This window comes from Emydura macquarii, unplaced genomic scaffold, assembly GCF_026122565.2.
Source record: "Emydura macquarii macquarii isolate MOO-44397 ecotype Brisbane River unplaced genomic scaffold, CSIRO-AGI_Emac_v2 contig_554, whole genome shotgun sequence".
NCBI classification, from domain to species: Eukaryota; Metazoa; Chordata; order Testudines; family Chelidae; genus Emydura; species Emydura macquarii.
Window position 1 is genome coordinate 774076 of NW_027130691.1, and position 24510 is coordinate 798585.

General features: G+C 48.6%; 1 protein-coding gene across 3 annotated transcripts in view; it reads left to right on the plus strand.

Annotated features, from left to right (window-relative positions):
• Nucleotides 1-16952, plus strand: part of TTC28 (tetratricopeptide repeat domain 28) — a 358389-nt gene extending 341437 nt beyond the window's left edge. For all 3 annotated transcript variants that reach the window (XM_067539398.1, XM_067539400.1, XM_067539399.1), the window contains 8 exons: nucleotides 1262-1441; nucleotides 3393-4113; nucleotides 6278-6402; nucleotides 7907-8138; nucleotides 8619-8695; nucleotides 12223-12352; nucleotides 13370-13477; nucleotides 15266-16952. In XM_067539398.1, the coding sequence (XP_067395499.1) occupies nucleotides 1262-1441; nucleotides 3393-4113; nucleotides 6278-6402; nucleotides 7907-8138; nucleotides 8619-8695; nucleotides 12223-12352; nucleotides 13370-13477; nucleotides 15266-16896 (3204 nt within the window). In that variant the 3' untranslated portion in view covers nucleotides 16897-16952. The remainder of the gene's footprint in view (nucleotides 1-1261; nucleotides 1442-3392; nucleotides 4114-6277; nucleotides 6403-7906; nucleotides 8139-8618; nucleotides 8696-12222; nucleotides 12353-13369; nucleotides 13478-15265) is intronic.
• The last annotated feature ends 7558 nt before the right edge of the window (nucleotides 16953-24510 follow it).

The following is a 24510-nucleotide window of genomic DNA, read 5'->3' on the forward strand; positions in this document are numbered from 1 at the left end:
CCTGGATTTATCTTACCCACCCACCCCCACTCGTGGAGGATGGATTTTACATTTCTTTATGGGAAGGTTCTCAGAATAAAGCGATTTAAAATGCAAGCCATTGTGGATTTGCAGGGGCAGTGTCAGTAGCCGTCCAGCTGAGGAATAATGTAAATGATGCAACCTGCAGCACACAGGTCCCAAATGTCCAGACTGAGGTTAAGTGAATGCACAGAATGCAACAGAAAGCATGTGCAGGAAATGAACACGCACAGGAGCCACAGCCTCTGGGCAGCGAGGGGGAGGAGTGCAGGCATGCAGAGGGTACATACAGTGCCCTCTCCAGGCGCTGCATGCAGGCTGCAAGCAGAAGTTTTTCGGAGCTGAAGCACAAATAGCAGCTGTAAAATATTGCTGACGCCAACCTGCTGCTCTGTAGTGAACTGAAATTTTCATCAACATTTCAGATTTTGATGGCAAAGAGAATTCTTTCATGACCATGTTTATGCAAAACATTCCCATTCTTTGACCAGCGCTCTGTGCCGTCTCCCTGTGCATCTAGTTCCTGCCTGCCCTCTCCCAGCCCCCACTCTCTCAGCCAGACTGCTCTACAAACTCCAGTGGTGCAGCACAAAAGAACATGTGGGGCCAATATATGCGGGGGGTGGGAGAGTTGGCTAGTCATCGTCTTCTGTGTTGCAAAAGGGGATTAGCAACATTCAGAGAACCAAATCCAGATTATGCAGTGTTGTTGCAGCTGTGTTAGCGAGCCAAGGTCAAATCTTTGATTGGACCAACTTCTGGGCCAAGTCCAGGTTAGTGAGCCCGTGAATAGCTTCAGAAGCGATTTGGGAGACTAGAGATGAGGCAGAGCCTTTGCATCCTGGGGTGGATAGGAAGGTCTGAATTTCAGTGGGAATGGTAGTTCTATACGGCAAGGCTGGAGATTTACTAACTTCCCTAAAGGTGCTTGTGCTTACCAAGGTCTCCGCAGCAAAGATGTGGAATCCAGTTCAGTATATCTGGCTAGAGATTTTCTGTCCATGAATAAACAGGCCAGAACAATACATTGTTAATCAGTGCAACCATGCCAGGGTGACAGGCGTTGCATCCAGGGTCAAATGTGCTCTGCCGAACAGCAGTTTTAATACAGATGTTTCAGGATTGCTAATTTTGGGAGCTAGAAAGCCTGGCACTTTGAAAGGGGGGCCTGAGCATGGAGTGTTTCATTGGCTGTGTGTACAAGGGGACTGAGAGCTGTCTGTGTGTCTTTCCTCCTCAGGGTCTGATGCATTCCAGTGGTCCAGTCGGCCGCCATCGCCAGCTGATCCTGGTTCTAGAGGGAGAACTATATCTTATCCCTTTCGCTCTTCTGAAAGGAAGTTCATCAAATGAGTACCTCTATGAGCGCTTCAGCCTCATCACAGTGCCATCCATCCAGTCACTGAACCCCAACTCCAAGGTACAGCTCCAGCCCCGGGCCCCCAAAGCTCTTGCTGGGGGAGTGTGACATGCAGGGCCCCTCCATGTCATGTGAGAGCTGACGCTGCCCCAGGCTGCACTGGCTCACCCTGTGAGTGCCCCAGACTGAACCGCAGGGATGGCTGTCTCTTCCAGCAGCATCGGCTAAAGAAATAGAAATCACAAACATAGCAGCCTCCGGGATGCTGAGCACCAAGAGTGCATTTGGATGCTTTACAGAGCATAGTCACGCACGGTCCCTACCCCAGGCAGATCAAAATCAGAGCACATCGAGGTGGTGGTTGGGATGTCTGTCTTGACTAAACTGCAGTTCTGGGTGGGTGGAGCTCCTGTGCAGACTGAATAAACCTTAGATATTAGTGTCCCAGACTGAGTTAATCACGCCCTAGCAATCTGCTCATGTTTGCCTGCCTGCCTGTTCCCCTCTGGAGTTGGCCACTGATTTCTCATGACATTGAGGGCATAGGTCAAAGCTGGTACCTAAGCAAATCCTGTGGAAATACCCTTTTCATTGACATATAGCAATAACCTTCCACTTCTAAAAGCCCAAAAGTCTATGCAAGGCCAGCATCGTACCATCAAAGAATGCCACTGTTCTTGGTCTGATTGTTCAGATAGCGTCCCATGGTGCATCCTGCATTACTGCTCTGCGAAACGCTCTTGTCTAATAGCAGGATGGGCCTGAGTTTATCATTGTTGTTGAAATTCCCCATTCTGGCTTAGCCCCCAGGAGTCAAATACAATGCCCTGTCTCTGGCAGTGCCCAATATACGAAGGTGCAAGAGACCCTGTAGTGGGCAATTATAGAATAACCTGCCCATAACTGATCTATATCTTCCCTTGAGCCGTGTCTAACAGGCATTCTTGACTACCAGTTCACTTAAAAACCCCAGGACTATCACTGAGTTCATCTAGCCGTGACCACAGCTCCTCACCTAGCACTCCCACAATCAAAGCCCTTTCAGTTTTCACCCACCCAACCACAACAAGATTTATCAAAGGCTTTCTTCAGCCTCTTCCCTCCTGCCAAGAAACCAGCTCCATCATGGGACCTCAATCCTCAATGCCCTGCGAAAACCCCCATTTGATGAACCTATGTTGAATTGTTTCCTCCTTCATCTGTCCCTTATGACGGCGTTCCTCATAGCCATCACCTCTGTCAGGAGAGTAGGGGAGCTTGGATCGCTGACCTATCACATGCTGTGTTCCATCACGACAAGGAGTTCTTTGACACGTGTCCCCCTCTGGGTGCTCCACTACCTGCCCTCCCTCTCCTCTGCCTTGGAGTCTCTCTTTGTACTTTCATGGTTGAGAAGGAATGTGAGGGGTGGCAGGCCCACCCCTCCCTATCTCCCCTCAGATCAGGGCACAAGGGTGTCTAGGGCACAGGCACGGCCCCCAGACACTGCTGATGAAAATCTCCAGTCAAGAGCACACAGGCCTGCACACATCATGATATGGAGCACCCACACATACAAGGTAAGTAAACTTTCCATCCTGCGGAGTCCCCATTTCAGGAGATCACCAATGCCAGATGAAATAGTTAACTACTGGAGTGCTGTTCAGAGCTTCCGGCCTGAGGAGGAAGCATGGCCGTGTGGGTACAACACGAGAGAGTCAAGATTTAGTTAATGTTGCTGGTTCTGTCCCAGATCTCCTGTGTGACCTAGGATAAGTCATTTCTCTTCTCTGTGGATCCATTTCCTCTCCCCAGAAATGGAAACGGTAACCCTACCCGTCCCCCGAATGGAGCTGGGATGTAAGGGGTACAGCTTGGAAGGAAGGGGCTAAAGAAATGCAAAGCATTATTCTAATGATGAAACCGTCTCACTGTATAGAGCCTAGGCAGCCCCGCCAGACCCATGCACCCTCGCAGGGCCACGGTTACAACAGACAGTTCTTTGACCCGTTTTCTCTCTTTCTCTTTCTAGTCCCATTTGAGGAAGAATGCTTCGGCTTACTCCAGTTCCACCTCAATGGCAGCTGTCATAGGGAATCCCAAACTCCCCTCAGCAGTGATGGACAGATGGCTGTGGGGGCCTATGCCCTCTGCAGAAGAGGAGGCCTTTATGGTATCTGAATTACTTGGCTGCCAGCCTCTGGTTGGCGCCATGGCAACAAAGGAGAGGGTCATGAGCGCACTCACGCAGGCAGAGTGTGTCCATTTCGCAACCCATGTTTCCTGGAAACTGGCTGCCTTGGTCCTAACGCCCGGCGCTGAGAGCAACCCCGCCAGTAGCAAGAGCTCCTTCGGGAACCCCTACACCATTCCAGAATCCCTCCGCACGCAGGATGATGCCAGCGATGTGGAGAGTATCTCCGACTGCCCTCCTCTCCAGGAGTTCCTGCTCACAGCAGCTGATGTTCTGGATCTGAGGCTTCCTGTTAAATTAGTGGTTCTTGGCTCCTACCAAGAGTCCAACAGCAAAGTCACCGCTGATGGGGTCATTGGCTTGACACGGGCATTCCTAGCTGCTGGGGCTCAGTGCGTCTTGGTGTCACTCTGGCCTATTCCTGTAGCTGCTTCCAAAATGTTTGTGCATGCCTTCTATTCCTCCCTCCTGAATGGGATGAAAGCCAGCGCCGCCCTCGGAGAGGCCATGAAAACAGTGCAGAGCAGCAAGCAGTTCTCCCATCCATCTAACTGGGCAGGTAGGAGGAATCTACTTCTCGGCCTTCTTCTCTGGGCTGCTCTCGTAGATAAACATGCATTGGTTTGTAGGAGGAAACACTGAGACCAATCTCTGTGTTTGTGTTGAGCAAAGGAGCCGCGCTAGCAGCAGAGTGCATGAATCACACTGTGCTCATCCAGAGGCCAGGAGCTGCTTGTCAGACCTGAGTCTGCTCTAAGGAGTGGTGCTGAACGACCTGGCCAATGGAAATGATTCGTTCTTCAGTGTACACGGTGGGGAACATTTGTGTTTGACATCATTTACACTGTGTGAAGTGCACCTGGGAAATGATGGCAGAAAATTACCCAGGATCCTCAGCTGTTAAGAGACAAGATTCTCTGTTTCTCCCTAGAGATTTCAGACCAGGATGTGTTGTTCTTACTGATATGTGTCTAGCACAGTACTGCAGAAAGGTTTGCTTCGTATTAGCGTGAGGGTGGGGTGAGGAGGTGGTTCTTGAATGGAACTGTAACAGCTATGCTGCAATCCACTGACAAGGATGTGTATTTCATTCAACATTTTAAAATTAAGGGTGCTAAATAGTTCAGTGATGAGAAATAAAAGAACTGAGACTAGCGACTGTGAGGAATAGCTCCCACAGAACCTCCCAGAATTCAGAAAGATGAGGGTTTTCCTGAGTTTTTCAGAATACTGGCAGTATTCCTATGACAGCAGCATTTTCCTCTAGAACTGAGCCTCTTATTTACTGCATGTCTCCTGCACACTTGGGTTAGATCAAACTGGAGCAAACTAGCTGGACCTGCCACCAAAAGCTGACCTGTGTAAACCTAACCATACTAAGGACCAGAGTGTAACGTTTCTTAAAGAGGCGGCGCCAGCAAAGAGCAGCAGGCGTAATCTCCAGGAGAAAACATTACAAGACTTGCTCCTGTGGTCCTCTTGCATGTGAGGTTTCTGTTGACGTCAGTGGGAGTTCTACAAGCAGAACAGTTGAAGGATCAGGTCACCACAGTGCCAGTCAGGAGTGATTTGATTAATCAAAGGAGATTCAGAAAGAGGAAGACTCTGAGGTTAGCAGTGTAATAATTGGAATTAAATTAAATATGCAGCATGTTTTTCCTAGCAAAACTCCTACTTTTTGAAAGCTGTGCATGTGTCCCCAACACGTCCTCGGCAACAGTATACCCAGCGGTGCTGACGTGTGTACATCAGATAGCTGCTGTGTGCAGAACCCTAGTGCCATGTGTCTGTTACCAGGAGGCCAAGGAGCTCATGTACTGTTTACTAAAGTGAGCACTGGACATTAAAACCACACAGAACTGTCTTGTCTTGCTGAGTCCAGTGCTAGGAGGTGAGCCAAGGAAAACCAGATGTAGGTTGGGCTTGTTTTTCCTCCTGAGGGAGTTTGTCCCCCTTTAATCTATGAATCCGGCGGAGAAATGGGAATGGCTTTCCCGAGGAGGTCCCTCACCAGTGGCATTACAGAAATGACACTGGACATGGGAGCGCTCAGTGCGGCTGCGAGCGGTGTCGCAGGCAGGGAATGGCACACAGGCTCCTCCCCTGAATCCATGTGCAGATCCTCCACCCCAGCCTTCCCTTGAGGGTGGGTAGCGATATTTCAAACGGAAGTAATGCACCACAGTGCAGATGGGCACACGCCCGTCCAGCGGTAATGAAGTAGGGGAGGGAGGAAGAGCTCCTTGTGCTGCCACTGGGGGAGTCTAATATTCATCTGCATGGTGCGCGGGCTGGAGGCCTGGGCAAAGGGCCTGTCTTTCCCCAGGCAGGGACAGCTCTCCATTTTCAGGCTCCATTGTTTGCAGGCAGTGTTTAGCTTGTATTGATTTCTGCTCCTGTAAAGGAGACGTAGAGCATGCTAGGGCAAGTCTCTCTGCAGTACAACATTTTTCCACGTACTTGCACAGGAAAGCAATATTGATTTCATAAAAGGGGAGAGTAGAGAGCATTGAAGAGGCATCCTGGAAGTTAGGTTGCTGGGACTAGGTAGTGTGAAGGCAGCTGCTCTGGATTCTCCCTTCTCTGTGGGGAGGCAATACTCAGCAAGGGGCATGAACTATTCATTCCTGTCAGCTTGAGGGAGGCAGAGAGTATTTGTTTCTGTTTTGTACTTTTTTCTGGAACAAGAGGAGACTGAGAAGCTCTTCTTCTGAATCCTGCAGGCTTCCTGCTCATTGGGAGCGATGTGAAGCTTAACAGCCCTGCCTCGCTAATTGGACAGGCCCTGACCGAGATTCTGCAGCACCCGGAGAGAGCACGAGATGCCTTGCGAGTCTTGTTACATCTGGTAAGAGAGCGGGAGCTGCCGTAAGGGTAGCCCTGCCACCACAACGCCAGTAAGACCCTTGCAGTCATGCTCTGAGAAGCTCTCAAGGCTCCTACCTCCATCTAAATGTGCAGACCTAGCACAGAAGTGTGGGCCCTGCTTGGAGCGTGGTAGACGTCTCCACTCTTAACCTTTTGAAGATGATGTCACCTGTGGCAAGGTGACTCTGAATGTTGATTGGGTGGAGAAATATTTAGATTTAACTTCAGGAGACTGGATGTAAACCCCCAACCCTCCTCCCTCTGCATGTGTCGTCCCTGCAGTTACTCCCCGTCTCTGGGACACCAGGCAGAGATTCTCCGAGTGGTCACGAAGTATCACCTTGCTATTCTGGCAGACCCAGCTGGTCTGCACATGCTGCTGAGTGGGTCTGTGCTTTGAAAATGAGATTGTCACTAAGGTTACCTGTTTCTAGGACAGAACTGCTGTGACCTAGGCAAGAGGTAGGGAGGAGAGAAAAAAGAGACTGCAGTGTGTCTCTGTGCTAGCCAAGCGACCACCCTCTCTGGACAGAGCTTAAGGCCTGATGGCTTCGAGTTTGGTGCCAGAGCCAAGAATTAAGACCGCAGTTTAGAACAGAGCAAGCTGTAAAGCAGCAAGGTTTGTTAGAGAGAAGAACTGGGTCCTCTGGGTCCTTCTCCTCTTGTCACCTGATGCTGCATGGTGCAGGACATTCTGTTCAGTTGACAGCTTTCACCAGAAAACACCACACTGAAATCCATGGGTTTTAACCCCAACACAGCAGCACACATGGAAGTTCCATGATACCTATGGGAACACCAGATTATAAATAACCAGCTCTGCGGAGCAGTGAATGCTGCAAGCAACGTGGTCCGTGGGTAAAGTTCTGGGATGGTTGGAATAATCTCCTCTCACATCTGGATGACACCTTTCCTGCTAAAGGACCCTCTTGGTTTCCATAGGGGGCAGTGTCCATGTTGTGATAGCAGATAATCCCAGCTGTATCGGCTGGAAAGGGGGCAGCATGAATGGGGCGGGGCTCTGTTTTTGCTGTTTACCATCCAGGTGGGAAGTCTGCACATTGAACACTGTAACTGGGCAGTAAGCAGTGGGCCCAAGAGCTGCAAACCAGAACTTAGTGATTCTGTGGGGACAAACTCGGACACCCGGTTTGTAGGAAATCATCCCTTGAGGATAGGCTGGAAAACGGGCAGTTTCCTCCTCCCAGTCAAACATGTAGCCTAGTTTTCCATGGCACCCGCCTGCCCAAGGTGCTGATACAGACTGTGCCTGACTTCTCATTTTAAAGCTGTATGTGAATGAGTGGGGCCCCTAGTTCCAAAGGGCCCTGACCTCCCCCCGTCTGATGTTGATTGCCATATAGTCTGTCACCCCGCCCATCCCTGGACCTGAGATGCTTTCCTGCTCCTGACCCTGCAGTACGAGGGAAGGGTTAACGGTAAACCCCCTGCAGAATAAGCTAATGCGATCTTTTGTCCCGGAGGTGGAGAAATCACTGCAGCGAATCCAGAATGGGCAGCACAATTCCATGTACACCTCTCAGCAGAGTGTGGAGAATAAAGTTAGTGGCATTCCAGGCTGGCAAGCGCTGCTCACTGCCGTGGGGTTTCGACTTGACCCTCCCGCAAGTGGTCTTCCAGCGGCAGTGTTTTTCCCAACCTCCGATCCTGGGGAAAGGCTGCAGCAGTGCAGCACCACCATCCAGTCTCTCCTAGGTAAGCAGCATCCAGAAGGGTGCTCTGGCAACGTCAGCTTTAACAGGCGCTTGGATGGCAGGGGTGGGAGTCTGAGTGTTCAGATGATCCTAGAAGATTCGAAGGGACCTGAGGAGGTGTCTAGTCCAACCCCCGCCAAAAGCAGGGCCGGCCCCAGCTCTGCTGGTCTGTGCTCTTACGATGACTAAGTGAAATCCCTGAATGGCCTGAGAGCAGGCTTTGCACTGAGAACACGGCTGCTTCAGCCACAGCTCCCGTTCATTTCCCACTGCTCCCAATGCCTGAGCCTGTGCATGGTTGTTCCTCATTCCCTGCTCCAGACGGGAGTTAGCTCATCAGGTGCAAAGCTTGTAACATCTTTACTGTTCCTAGAAACCATTGCCCCTCGCAGGAGCTGGGGTCTCTTGTTGCTTGGTGATGATTTCCCTCGAGCAGCTGAGAGGCAGGTTTGAACAAACTTTGTGTTTCTGATTTTTTCAGGTTTGCCTAACCCAGCACTTCAGGCACTTTGTAAACTTATCACTGCTTCAGAGACTGGGGAACAGCTGATCAACCGGGTGAGTAAGGGGGTGATGCTACAGCACCAGGCCTCAGAGCCTTCTCCCCAGGGCAAAGGAATCGAGCCACAAATTGTTCTGTGTCTCGCAGAGGAGCCTGCAAAATAAACAGGCTGCCTTTTGTGTCCAGACACAGACACTGGCTCTCTTGTCTGCTCATGTGAGTAACTGAATGCCTTGGGAAGTGCTGGACTCCACAGCTCAGTGACAGAACAGAGAGTGTAGCATGTGCACAGCAGCTGCGGAAGGTGGGATCCTAGCAGTGAGGGTGAAAAAGTTGACTGGGTCCCAGTCAGCCCACCACCCTACGAGTTTGCACTGGGCTGTTCCCTTCAGGATAGTGCCAATGCTCCATCCTGCATAGTTCCCTTGGACGGTGCCTCTCGGACTCTGTGCTGCTTCTCGTGGAAAGCTCTGTTTGTAACAGCCTGGTAGCCCTGTGCGGGTACAAACTCGGTATCCACAGCCAATCTGTGATCCGCAAACATGGTCCATGGACGGAAAGTGGATTTCTGCAGATTTGCAGGGCTCTACTCATGGGAATGCATTGCTGCCTGCAGCTCAGTGATCTCCATTACGCCTGCCTTCCATACCCTTCCAACCCCTCCTGGCTGTCTGAACTCTCCTTGTGTCCCAGCACAGCTGGCAGGCTTCGACATGTGCCTTACTCTCCTGGGGGAGCTTCAGAAAAGGCTTATGCTGGTCATTTGCCTGCCCAGCAGGTGGGCACACGATGAATTGTGAACAGGCATGTAGCTCACCATCCCCGTGTCTTGCACAGATATTCACCTGACCATCAGCATCAGGTTTTCTGGAGAAATACTTCAGGGGGCAGCTGGGAGCTGTGCCCTCCCCCCTTCATTCCCACCTTAGCTAAGAGGGCTCCCTTGAGATCGAGTGCCTGTGTGATAACGAGTCCCTCTGCAGGAATCAGACTGCCAGCGTGAGGCTTTGCGGCTGGCCGTTAAGAGAACCAGAGTAAAGGAAGCATGTGGACTGAATGCCAACAATCCAGCGTTCTCTATAAAGGGCCATAGGACTGTGCCTGGCCTGTGTTCTTGCTGCAGCCAAGAAAGAGCAGGCGTCAAATGGCTGCATGCAGCTAAGAAAAGATTTAGTCACCACTTCCCCAGCCGCTTCCACAGTGAATCTCTGCAGAGACATTGCATTGTTCTGCAGATGTTTGGGCAGGCAGATTTCTCTTTGCACAGGCATATCTGGCTGAAAATTAGCTTTGATCAGCCCAGCTCTCCACTCTGCTGCAGTCCATTCCCCCCAGAAATTCATGTACAGTAGAGCCTCAGCGTTACGAACACCTCAGGCATGGAGGTTCATAACTCTGAAATGTGCGTAACTGAACAAAACGTTATGGTTGGTCTTTCAGAAGTTTACAACTGAACATTAACTAGAGCTTTGAAACACTCCTGTGCAGAAGAAAAATGCTGCTTGTCCTTTGTTTTTAGGAGTGGATGTTTAGCGCAGCACTGTACTGGGTTTGCTTTTTTCCCCTCTCTCTCTCTGCGGCTACCTGATTGTGTACGTCTGGTTCCAAACGAGGTGTGTGGCTGACTGGTCTGTTGGTAACTCTGCTGTTCCTAGCTCTGAGGTTCTACTGTAGTGAGCATCTAAGGGTCGGTTTGTTCCAGGGTGGAATGTCTTGGTTTAAAACACCTCTCAGGGATGGTCTCGCTAATATTTAGTCCTGCCTTGATACTATTTCCTTTCTAGCTCCAGCTCCTGCCCTCCAGTGTGGCTCACTCAGAGCTTGTTCTCCTGAGTGCTTTCCAGTAGGGACACTTGGCATTGTCATGATTTTGCATGATGTGAAAATACAGCAGATGCCGCGTGCAGGATACAGGGGCTGAAGGCAGCCGGGTTCTTTGAAATGCAAAGCCCAGAACCATACTGCAACCCACAATCTGAAAGAAGGAGGCCAGTTTGTAAAGCCACTTCCCCAGCATCCCTGTCAGGCTCAGATACTTAGCAAGAGCCTGGACCCAGCGTTCCTAACCACCTTGCTTTGGCCACACCCCAAAGTTACCACCCTCTTTACCAGGGCTCAGATCGTGGCATTTTCACTGTGTCCCAGGCAACGACCTTGTGGTGCTGAGCTCTGTCTGTCTGAGCGTCTCCATCTGTAAATGGGGTAGTGATCCTCCCTCCGTGGGGGTTGAGGATTAACTATGTGAGTACTGAGCATTAATTATCATTGAGGAAATAATGGCTTCTTCTTCCCGCAGGCCAGCAAAACTGCTCGGGAGTGTAGAGTGCATCAAACCCCAGTAACCGCCCCGGAAAGAAATGAGAGGACGGTTGTTTATGTTCAACCTCCTGCCAAAATGTGGGTTGTTCCAGGGCTCCTCACCTCAGTGGCAGGGTTGCAGCTGCCTGTGAAATACCAGCTCTGGTTTTAACAGCTTAGGGGCTTCCAGATTCCAGCTGCCTATTCCTGGGTGTTTGGTCCTTTCTGACTCCCACCCCAGTCTCATTGCCCCTTCTCCTGCTCTGTGCTGTGCATCTTGCTGTAGGGGGCTGGCTTGTGATGATCTACTGCAGGCCTACAGGGCTTCATACCATGGTGGCTTCATAATGCAGAATAACCCATGTTCGTTCTTTCTTTCCTTCTCTCTTTTTCTCTTATCTGCTGCCCGAAGGCTGTTAAAAATATGGTGGGAATGGTGAGTACCACACACACTGGGGAAAGTTACTGCTCTCCAGACTCCAGCCCTGGGCTTGGAAAACTCTTCAGCCCCTTTCCTGGGTTACAGTTTATTAGTCACCAGATCCTTAATTACTGCTGATGAGGGGAAAAGCAGGACATGGTGGTATTGGACCTGTGCCTGAGACGTCGTGTTGGGAGTGGGGTTTGGTCCTTGATTTACACTCGTCCCCCTCCTCCCCACCCAGGCCTTCCTCTGTGTGTGTGAATGCAGCTCCACGAGGGTGCATGGGGGGAACAGGCAGCTTGGTCCAGTTCATGTTTTCGTAACCAAGTGCTTTGCTCCCACCCAGCGTTCCTGTCTCTTGGGCTCAGTGACAAAACCTGCTTGCTGGGAGGTCATGGGAACATGAGGAAAATGTGGACTGTTTCACACGACTGCCTGTCTCGTTTCCTGCTGGGACGAGTGCTGCTGGCACGTTCCTGGTTTTGGTTTCACACCCTGTCAAATGGCACAGTTCCTGAATGGCCTTTAAGTGGCCGTGAGCAGCCACTAAGCACCTCCTACTTTTATTTTTTCCTGCACTTTTCCTCTTGTGCGTCCCCTCTTGCCCTTCTTTCTCTGGCAACAGCCCCATGCGTAACTCACCTCCCAGGGGGTCAGGTTTCCCTGCTGGAGTTGGTTTCAGGGCCGCTCCCTCTACCTGGAGTTGACCTCTGACCGGGCGTTTCTTCTCAGGGCTGGGCAGCACCTTGACTACAATGTATTAGTGACGATTTGGGGCCAGGGTAGGTGCGCTGTGATTCCCACCGGCTGGGAATGTCTGGGTTGGTATGGAAGGGCTCACGTTTGTCCTGTCATCCTCAGCTACATCAGGTCTTGGTTCAACTCCAAGCAGGAGAGAAGGAGCAGGATTTCTCCTCTGCACCGATCCAGGTCTCCATCAGCGTCCAGCTCTGGAGGCTTCCTGGCTGCCATGAGTTTCTGGCGGCCTTAGGTAGGGAGATGTTTCCTTGTTTATGTGTTTTAACCATTGCTGCTGGTGTGGCCATCTTATGGTGTTGGATGCCCAACACCTTACACTTCGCAAGCACCTTCATTGCTCACGTCACTGGATGTATAGGACGTGATGGCCTTGCTGCCAGGGAATCCTTCTCTGGTCACAGTGAGCAGAGCTTGCTCTCCCGGCGGGTTTGCCACATGGAGATCTAGCGGTGTGTGTTGGGCGGGGGGAGGGTTGTCTGTCTTTCTGCACCCTAGCACCAGCTCAGTCAGCAGGACCTGGATTATGTTGACTGTAAGTAGCAAACTCAGTTTTATATGAGAGCAGCTCAGTTTTGCCTTGGCACCACGTCACCGCAAGGGCATGTAACTAGGTAGTTATGAGAGGGTAACAATGCCTAGCAGTAAAAGGAATGGAAAGAGGACAAAGATAAGGCATTGCTACGCCATCTGCCTTCCATCCTCATCTTTCTCATGCAGACATTTCCTGCCTCCTCTCTGCTGCCCCAAGCCCTCCCTGCACTGGGACCCAAGGCCAGTGCCCCCGCCTTAGACCCCTGGTTGCCACAATCCTGGAGAAATCAGCCAATTAAGGATGGCTTGAGAGGGCAGATGGGGCATAATTGTTACTGATTCTATTTATAAATATCAGGAAAACGTTTGCTAATGTGTACGATGCATAAAACTGTACGTGTCTGATTATATCTCTTTCCTCCACCCTGCCCTGGTAAGCTCCTCAGGGCAGGGACCGGTCTTCCTATGTGTTTGTACAGCGCCAAGCACAATAAAGGCCCAGTCATTAGTGGGATACATGGGCACTCGTTGGAATACAAATATTAAATAATAACAAGGTATCTACAGCACAGAGGAAAAGCACTGGCCGTGGCCACTGCAAGGTCCTGGTGTCTGTTTGCTGTACCGGTGTTAAAAACAGCAGCAGTAACTTACTCGGACCTGTTCAAGGTACAGAATCGTTGTGTGAGAAATGGTTTTCTGCTCTGTTCTTCTGCAGGTTTTGACCTTTGTGAAGTTGGCCAGGAGGAGGTGATACTGAAAACTGGGAAACAAGCTAACAGGAGGACCATGCACTTTGCTCTCCAGTCCCTGCTGGCACTTTTTGGTAAGGCTGCCTACTATGACATTATTGGTCCTACTCCGTCGGATGGCTGGAGGATGATGGTACTTACCAAGGTGGAGTATTAATATCTTCTGCACAAAGAAAAGCATCACACAACAGTAGCTATGAATGTTTTTCTTATGTAGTATCACAGGGGTGTGAGGCACTTCCCAAGCCTGTGGGTTCCCAGGGTGATTAGATGCAGGAATCACTGAGCAGGCCCAAAGCTGGGGCAGAAAGCTTCCACCACTGCTTTCACTGTAGGACTCATCACAAGCAATGGGAAGTGGGGACGTAAGGAGGAGAGGGCATTTATTTGGCAAACACTATGGGGGGTGTCTGAGGCACAGGGTGCTGCACTGAACTAGGCACATGTGAGGGGAAGGGACAATTAATGGGTGAGGAGTGGCCAAGAGCGCAGGTGTATGGATGAACAAGAGGAAACCTGGAGAGGTTTGTCTCTCTGAGGAAAATCTGGGGAGGTGGGTTGGTCACATCCATCTCTAACTTCTGATTTATCAAGTAACTGGTTCCCCTGGAGCTAAACCTCTTTGAAGGGCATCCAGTTATCTACAGACAGACAACGGCTGTCCATCAAACACATGAAGAGTGTCCCTTATACAATTCAGTGGCCTGACCCATTTTCTACTGCTCAGTGGTGTGAATTAGTGCTGGTGACAGCACTGAAGTCCTCTGTTTATATAAGACAGATACCATAAGGGCAGTATGAACCTAGGGAGGTGGTGGAATCTCCATCTTTAGAGGTTTTTAAGATGCGGCTTGACAAAACCCTCGCTGGGATTATTTAGCTGAGGTTAGTCCTGCTCTGAGCAGGGGGTTGGACTAGATGACCTCTGAGGTCCCTTCCAACTCTATGATTCTATTCTATGAACCGCCACCTGTCAACATGCCTCCGCTACAATCGGGAGACCACTTCCATCAATTGGCCTTTCACTCAGCCAAGTCTGCCAATGGATGCAAACTGCAGTGGTGTCTTTTTGTGATGTGGATATTTGTTGACTGGGACCAGGACAGAGCTCCACAAAACACTGACCAGATCATTCCTGACCCCAGCTGGCTTTCACTTATTGTCCCATCGATGCAACGTTCGATGTTTCTTTTCCATGTCCTGTCGCACTCGCACCATTGCCTTGTTTGCCTTCGACGGCTGCAAGCTGGGTTAGTTCTCTTTCCCTTACGGCATCGGTCAGGACGAGGCAGCTGGAGCAGGTGACTGCACCAGCAGCATGTTTAGTCGTTTATCCTAAATGGGCCTGCCATAGCCCTGCCCCTGCTGCCACACCTCTGGAGTGCTTGTTCATACAGTCCTGCTCTTCAGCACTTTCCTTTCAGGCATTTCAAAATGCTTGTCAAATGTTAATGGATTAGACCCCACAGCGCTCCCACGAGAAAGGGGAAATACAAGCCTCATTTCACAGATGGGGACGTCGAGGCATGGAGGTTTTGTTTGGCCTGAGATCACACAACCAGTCAATGCCAGGATTAGGGGTAGAATTCAGAGCTGCTGGCAGTTGGAGTCTTATGCAACAAAGGTGATCTGGAGGGCTAGAGTATCAACTCCACCCCGTACTTTTCTGGTAGATGGATTGAGTTTCCACATGCACCTTTCCTGGGATGTGAACATTTTGTTTCTCACATAACTCGCAGTTGTGTCCCGGAAGCAGCACTGGAGCTGTTAAACAAACGAACACACAGTCACTGGGAGGCTAGGTGAGTGCGCTGCATTGTTTGCTTTCACTGTGGTAAATGCTGTTGTCTTTATTTATTTAGATTCTACAGAGCTGCCCAAACGTCTTAGCCTGGACAGTTCCTCATCCCTGGAATCGCTGGCTTCTGCTCAGTCCGTTTCCAACCCAGGGCCTTTGGGCTACCAGAACCCTCCCTTCTCCCCTCCTTGCCCAGACAGCCTTGCACTGGACGCTATTTCTGTGTACAGCCTGAGCTCTATTGCGTCTTCTATGAGTTTCGTTTCCAAGTCAGAGAGCACATCAGAAGCTGCAGGGCACAGAGGGCGACAGGACTATGAAAGGCCTAAGAATGTCTATCCACAAAGGTCTTCTGTGCCACAGAGCCAACTGTCTCCACAGGCCAGTGTTCCAGCCAACAAAGACAATGAGGAATATGAAGGATTTTCTATAATCAGCAATGAGCCTATGGCAACTTATCAAGAAAATATAAATCCAAGGTTTTCCCCTGATCACAAACAATCCAAAGATGGTCAGATTGGAGGGATCAAAGTTTCTGTCAGTTCCAAAGGGAGTATAAGTACCCCAAATTCCCCTGTTAAAATGACACTTATTCCCAGTCCAAACTCACCTTTCCAAAAAGTAGGGAAACTTGCAAGTTCTGATACTGGAGAATCTGACCAATCCAGCACTGAAACTGACAGCACTGTCAAATCCCAGGAGGAGAACAACCCAAAGCTCGATCCACAAGAGTTGGCCCAGAAAATTCTGGAGGAGACTCAAAGTCACCTTATTGCTGTCGAACGTCTTCAAAGGAGCGGCAGTCAGGTGAGCAAGCAGAATAACTCGGAAGATGGAGCCTCCACCGCAGCTGGTGCTTCTGCATTCAGATCCTCGGAAAGCAGCGCGTTCAGCAGGCCACTGGGCTCGAGTCAGAGGAGTCACCCTTCACCAGTCACAATTAGACCAAAGCCTCCAGCAAGGAGCTCCTCCCTTCAGAAAGTGAGTTCCAGGTATGATAGCCCCACCACAGCGGAGATGTCTAACAAAGAAGGCCCAGGTCCAGACAGTGGGCAGCCTTCTCCGAGTTCTGACTCTCATGGCTCATTAAGTGAACACCCTCACTTGAAACTCAAGTACCCCAGCTCCCCTTACAGCGCTCATATTTCTAAGTCACCCAGAAATAGCTCCCCAAGCTCTGGGCATCACTCTCCTGGGGGCCGCACCCCTTCTCCTGCTCTCTCTTACTCCTCCGCTGGTTCCGCTTGCTCCAGCCCAGCTGATGCCCCAGACATAGACAAATTAAAAATGGCTGCCATTGATGAAAAGGTGCAGGCCATCCATAACCTGAAGATGTTTTGGCAGAGCACTCCCCAACACTCCACCGGACCAATGAAGATTTTCCGAGGAGCTCCTGGAACAATGACTGCTAAGAGAGACGTTCTCAGCTTGCTAAACTTATCTCCACGGCACAGCAATGATGCAAGTGCAGACAGGCTGGAACTGAAGGAGTTGTCTATTCAGCAACACCTTGCTTCTCCACAAAAGAATCCTCCAAATGGACATAGGCGCCCTGAAACAACCAATGCAGTGACTTCAACCTGTTCTCCACCTTCCAATAGCACTTCGGGAACAGTACACCCCTTGAGGCTGCCATCTGGGAATGGTTATAAATTTTTGTCACCAGGGAGATTTTTCCCTTCCTCCAAATGTTGAAATGTCTTTTATACTAGTTGATTCAACTTGCAGTCACATAAAGATTCTCAGTATTGCTTCTGCCCACTTGCCTTGATCAATACAAAACCACAGACTATTACCCGCAAAGCCATGGTCACACCCATGATTAGCAGTGCAGGGTAATGAGACAAATTAGCCTGGCACAGGGTCTGAACGAAGGCCTTACGCAAATGGGTCTCAGTTCCTCTTGTCAGTACTTTGGCCAGATGCACCTGCTGACACTTTTGTGTAGTGTTCATAGCAAATTCTGTGCAGCAGCAAGTCCAGTTATCTGTATGTCTGTTCACAAAGAATTAGCCTTTAAACCACCCATGTATTTCTTATCCTGAAAGGATGTTTACAGTTGGATTTTTATACAGAATTTATACATATCCAGGGATTGGAGAGGGAGGCAAGATGAGGCAAAACTTCCATTGTATGACACTTTAAAACTAGTGCACACAACTTTCTGTCCAGAGAAGAAGTACAAGCCATTGTTTTTCTGCTTCCAGGGCTGCGCAGGGGAAGTGGGTATCAGTGTAACTGTAGGTGAAATTGCTGTTAGCCGAATGCAAGCATATGCGAGAAAATGCTACAATGTACAGCTCCTTGGCACCATTACCTGAGTGGCAGTTACCTCCTGTCATTCTGGTGCTGTGCTGGTGACATGGCGATAAGGTAGAAAGGCAAGTTCCAGTCCACTTTGCAGTTAACTTTTTCTGAAGAAATACTTTTTAGGCTGAAATTTCCATTGACTGGTCTGAGCCCAAAAGAATATTTTGGTAAGTATTGAAAACAATCCTGCATCTGATTAGTGAGAGAGTGACACGGAGACAAATTCTGGTTTTAAAAAGTGATACTTTTGTTGCACATGATTTTACAAGGGTAAGATTTTCATATTGTAGGTAGCTGGTCAGCACAGAACTTTTCTATTTAAGTATGAAAACAGACAGGAGATACACAGTGAATGTAAGGGAGGGGCACGGAGTCTGCAGCTCACCACCATGCAGAAACCGGAAATTGAGGGGGTGATCTAGTCATCACATGTTCAACTCCCTCCTCCTTACTGCGAAAGCCTCCTCCCATGGACAAGCCCACAGTTCCTTCCCGTTATCCTGTCTTCAGAGCCAATATATGCAAATTAAACAGGTCTGTGCCATTGTGCAAACAGACTGGACATGGGATGGAAAGTGGAAACTGACTGCACATTAGAATCTATGCACCGGGGTCTGTTAAACCCCACAGAGAAGGGGAGAGCCAGGAGCACTCTTGCAGCTAAGAGAGGAAGACAGGCTGGGCAGCAGGCATCACAAAGTGAGGCGGAGCTAAGGCAATTGAGAATCTGGCTGGGACACTTGTTATTTTTAAAGAAGGCCATTAAAGTTTATGTAATGAAGACTGGGAATTCACATGCACTGAAATCAGGACACACACAGCACCATTAACTCAGCCGCACTGCACATCTAGCTCAAAGCAGAGTATTACACAAGGCCATGTGCTATGAGACGTAGAGCAAGGAACAAAGTGAAGGCTCCTTTCTTCTTTTCTAGACTCTCCCCAATTCACTGTGAGACCTTGGATTAGTCACTTCACCCCTCTGTGCCTGAGCGCCCCCATCTGTCAAATGGGGGTAGTAATACTTACCTACCTACCTCACAGGGGTGTCGTGAGGCTTAATTAATTAGGCCTTGATTTTAGTTAGACTTCAGCTCAGCTCCTGGTATTCGGTGCTTTCTCTTTAGTAGAGGCCAATTCCTGTGAATTGTGGGTGCAATCAACTGGCCAGGCTTCTAGCTGAGCACAGTTGGAAATGTGTAAAATTGTGTCACCCAGCCTCTTTTTGAAGCTCTTCGGTCTAGGTCTTAATGTTTGTGATGCTCTTTGAAATCCTGGATGACCAGTGCTACAGCAGTCCGAAGTATTAAATTGTCACTATTTAACATTACATTGCTGTCGTATAAAATACTGGCCCTGATTAGCATTTACAAACCCTATGTTTTGGGGAGGAATGTTTGCCTTATCCCAGGTGCAAGAAACCAAACGCACACACTAAAGATGCCATATGTCAGGGGATGTGCATGTAGACAGTTACTAGAGAGAGGGAATCATGAAACCTTCAGTGCAGAAGACCAGGAAGAGCTTAATGCTCCACTTACACATAATAGAAAATGTGGCACAATAGTAAGCGAAATCTATTACACTTCTTACCAGAGACAGATTATTTGGCTGTTGCATTATAGCTTCCTATGTGGGTGAAGTAAGGCCATGTCTACACTACAGACCTTACAGCGGCACAGCTGTGCCACTGTACGGTCTCCCACGTAGCCACTCTATGACAATGGGAGAAAGCTGTCCCGTCAGCATCATTAAACTACTCCCACTGAGCGGCAGTAGCTGTGTCCATGGGAGAGTGTCTCCCGCCAACATAGCGCTGTCCACACCAGCGCTTCTGTCAGTGAAACTTACGGGCTGTGTTTTTTCTACACCCTGACCAACAAAAGTGCATGTAGCCAAAGCCTAATATCTTTTATTGGACCAACTTTTGTTGGTGAGAGAGACAAACGTTTGAGCTACAGAGCTCTTCTTCAGGTCTGGGAAAGGTACGAAAGCCAGGTCTACACTACAGACCTATAGTGGTAGAACTACATTGTTCCGGGTGTGAAAAATCCACACCCCTGTGTGACATAGTTATACTAACCTAACTCCTGCCCCTATGAACTATTTTGAGGGGAGAGCTTCACCTCTCAACATAACTAAGCCTCTCAGGGAGGAAGATTAATTATGCCGATGCGTCTCCTGTGGATGTAGGCGCGTCTTCTCTTAAGTGCTTCAGCCGCACAGTTGCAGTTTTAAGAGCAGACCGAAGCGTGTCACAGCTCAACACAAGATCGAATAGATTGTTTAGCAGAAGTAATTAGTACATATTCTAGGGGACCACTCATGGGAAGTGGCCCATTAACAATCTTGCAGTTGTAGGCTGAAAGGGGGCTAGTGGGTCACAGGTGGCTGTAATAAGCCATAAAGCCAGTGTCTCTGGTCAGTCTGTGATGTTTAGTGTCTAGCAAAAGTGCGAATTTAAGCTCCCAGGCTTGTCTTCAAACCTTTTTGTGCAGGTTTCCTTTTCCGATGGCCTGAGAACGCAGATCTCGAGCAATCCCTTTGTGAAACGTGAACACCCACAGCTGATAGGGTGTTTTTCTCTCTTATCATTTTCCTGTGTGAGTTCATTCGAGAGCATAATGATGGTCTGCTTTCACCCACATCGGGGCATTTGGTGCACTATGTCAAAAGTCAGGCCTGGGAGCTTAAATTCATGACCTTGCTAGATACTAAACATTCTGGTCTTAATAAAGAGACTGGATTTTATGGCTTCCTAGACCAGTCTGTAACCCAGGCTACGTCTACAGTAAAAATTACTTCAGTATAATTTACATCGCTCAGGAATCTGAATAATCCACAGTACTGAGCAACGTAAGTTATACTGACCTAGGCGCCAGTGTGCACAGCGCTATGTCAGTGTGCACAGCTTCTCACGCTGACATAGCTACTGCCGCTCATGGAGGCAGGAGTTAGGCCTTGTTTACACTAGCACTTATGCCAGCAAAACTTTTGTCGCTATGGGGTGTGAAAAACACCCTCTGAGCTATGTAAACTTTGCTGGCGTATGCAGTTGTGTGGTCAGCACCATGTTGGCGGGCGACGCTCTCTCACCGACACAGCTGCCGCAGCTTGTTTAGGTGGTTTTCGTATGTCAGCAGGAGAGTTCTCTCCCATCAACATAACATGGCTACACACGCTCTTACAGTAGGCTAGCCCTTAGTAAGGCGCCAGGAGAAAGAGCATCTTTGCCACAGGCACTGCGGTGCCGCCGCTGTAGACCTACTAAACTCCCCTTTTGTCCTATGACTGCAGAGGCAGTAACAGGTCACTGCTCCCTGAGAGTATGTGCTAACTACTCATGCCGAACTAGCTACTCGATCTTGTATTTAGCTGTGACACTCTTAGGGCTTGTCTTCATGGCCAATGGTGCAGCTGTGCCACTGTACATGAAGACAGGCCCTCAGCACCTTTCCCAGCCCTGAAGAAGAGCTCTGTGTAGCTTGAAAGCTTGGGTCTCTCACCAACAGAAATTGATCCAATAAAAGATATTGCCTCTCCCACCTCATCTCTCTAATATCCTGGGACCGAGATGGCTACAACAATGCTGCCTACAGCTTCCCATGTGAACATTTGGCCCTAGGAGTTATCCTTTCTTAATTAGCCCAGATGCATTAGCATAATGGGCAGAAATAGAAATTTGCCTTTACAAAAGCTAAGAACTTTTGTAAATGATGATGATGATGATGCAAATTAATTTGGCCACATCTGTTCAAGCCACTGAGAGACCCGAGAGGTTCCACTCCAGCTCCAATCAATTTTCCCATTTTAGTACATCTTAGAAACCAGCAAGGTTGGAGGTGGGCAACTTTTCATTTACATAACAGCACATACTCCCTGCTGTGCTGCGTGGCATGCCAGAAATACCCTTCTCTGTATGTTCCATACATTGTTCTAGAATCATACAGAAATTATACATTTCAAAAGCTGCCATTTTGGGGCAGCCCATTTTCATCCCTCCAGTGAACTTCATACTGGTAAACCTAGGCAAGCGAACTTTTATCAAATCTGGATCAGTAAAAATGTATTAAAGAGGAAAGTGATTAGGATGCAGAGAAGAGGGAAGGTCAGAATTTGAAACGGTGGTGTGTAAATATGGAAGATGAAGTGTCAGTTATTTGGGATTGCATTTCTGTGGACACACGGCACTTCTACTGGTTTCACTGAGAGCTGTGAACGTAGCACATCTCCTGTCTGTTCATGGGCAGGAGACACCGCACATACCCTCACACCTCACTTTCCCACCCTATCAATGCGAAACGATCAGATTTGCCATTTATGTGGTAAAATTCAGGAAGTGAAAAGAACCTATTGTTCTCCTGTGGACGATAGAATCCCCTCTGTGGAAGTTACATGCGTTTGTCGTCGTGTTTGTGCATGGTACAAGTGATAAAACACTGCTTAATAAAGTGAGCAATAAAACTAGGTATTATCCACTCTCACAATAAACCTCCCATGTGCAAAAAAAGCCCTAAGGCAATAGCATATATTTTTGTTTCGTTTTACCCAGAATGTTTTACTTGTGAAACACTATGACTATTTTGTTGACTATCTTTAGCTTTAGGTAAAGCTAAATGGAAACAACCAAAATTCCAGTTTTATCTTGATTTCGTTAGCTGGCTACTCTCTTCCTTTTTATCATTCCCTTATTTACACAAGGAAACAAAAAGGTTCATACTGAAAACTGTTGAGGACACTACAACCATGAATCCTGCCCCTCCATGACATCTCCCTTCAGCAGGTACCACGTTTTCATTGAACATCTGTTTCGGGTTGTGGAGTAGGTACCAACCTTGCAGAATATTTGCATACTCCTTTAAGATGCACTGGTGAGGTGAGCATGAGTGACAATGAATTTGAGTGGTTTCAGTAAATAGGGGAATATTGCAATGCATCTATTCTGCCATGTTGTCCAGAAAGGCTGTACCTGTATATTGTGAACTGGGCCCTTGGATTGCAGAGATCCTTCAAAAGAACTTTGAAGATGGTAACTCAAGAAGGACTATTCAGTTAAGAGTCTTCTCCCATGCAGCAGCTCTTTAGCACTCACTCTCCTTGTATGCAGTATTAGCCATGTTTGGCCTATATGGACTTTTTTGTAAATTAAAACTCTGTTTCCAGACAGCATTAAACATTTTATATTACAAAATTTACCATGTAAAAAGAATTTCCTATTTTTATTGAAATTGCTAGGGCATTTGGCCTTCCTTCTTTGTGATTTCAGTGTCTATTAAAGCATGAGTTCTCTCAGTACGTCAGTGTCGCGTCCTAGGATCACATTTCTAATGAATTGTTTAGTCTTCTGGCTTCCCTACTACAGACATCTGGTCATGTACAATTGCTAATCACCTTCCTCCCCAGACTCCAGATAAAACATTTGTCATGCAATAATTTACATGCTGTTACTACAGAACATCAGAGCCAGTTCCAACAATATGGCAACTGCGAGTCTTCTAGCGTGGCAATGGGAGATTTAGTGAGTGCTCCCTTTGCTTCCGGCTATACAAAACAGTGCTCCAGCCAGACAGAAGAGTGATGGTATGGACACCGCTTCCACCAGCAGGGGATGGTGGAACCAACATTTGCTCCATTTCCTTGGTTCAGCCAGCAGCACTGAGAAGTGGAGGGGATGATATGATCCCCACACTTTGTCTACTGGAGCTATGGTAGAGTTAAACAATCTTGTTTGGTGAAAGCTAGTTTTCCACACTGATGTGTAAGGGAAGTTACTGCTTAGATGCTATGACGACATGGGCAGCAGACTTTGTCTTTTTATCATACCTACGGGGCCTATCACTCAGCTCTACATGTGATCGCTAGTTGTATAAGCATAGTGGACTAGCCCAAATCCCTGAAACACCAGGCTTTATCACCCTCAGGGGCTCTACAGCCTGGCGAGAATTAGCAACTTAACCCTTGGTAGCATTAATTGGACAGGCTGCTTGGTTACCACTGAAAAGTTCCAGAGGGGCAGCCATGTTAGTCTGTATACAGCAAAAACAACGAGAGTCCTGTAGCACCTTAAAGACTAACACATTTCTGCGGGCATAAACTTTCGTGGGCTGCAACCCACTTCATCAGATGCATGGAATGGAAATCACAGAGAGGAGGTGTATATATACACATAGAAACATAACAATGGGGAGGGCAAGTGCTAACAAAGTCCGTTCAGTTAAGGTAGATGATCTATTCACAACCATTGATTAGAAGGTGAGAATGTGTGAACAGTGACAATTACTTCTTGTAATGAGAGAACCATTCCAAGTCTCTATTCAGACCCAGTCTGATTGTGTCAAGTTTGCAGAGCAGTTCCAGCTCTGCAGTTTCTTGCTGAAGTCTGTTTTTGAAGTTTTTTTGTAGAAGTATAGCAACTTTCCAGTCAGCTACAGCGTGTCCTGGGAGATGGAATTGCTCTCCGACTGGTTTATGGATGTTACCATTGTTTGTCTGATTTGTGTCCAATTATTCTTTTGCGTAGTGACAGTCCGGTTTGGCCAATATGCATGGCAGAGGGGCATTGCTGGCACATGATGGCATATATTACGTTAGTAGATGTGCAGGTGAATGAGCCTCTTATGCTGTCGCTGATGTGGTTAGGACCTGTGATGATGTCACTAGAGTCGATGTGTGGGTAGAGTTGGCAACGGGGTTTGTTGCAGGGATAGGTTCCTGGGTTAGTGTTCTTGTTGTATGGTGTATGGTTGCTGGTGAGTATTTGCTTCAGGTTGGGGGGCTGTCTGTAAGCAAGGATAGGTCTGCCTCCCACAGCTTGAGCGAGTGAGGGATCATCTGCTAGGATAGGCTGTAGATCTTTAATGATGTGTTGGAGAGATTTTAGCTGGGGGCTGTAGGTGATGGCCAGTGGTGTTCTGTTGTTTTCTTTGTTGGGTCTGTCCTGTAGTAGGTGACTTCTGGGTACCCGTCTGGCTCTGTCACTTTGTTTCTTCACCTCCCCAG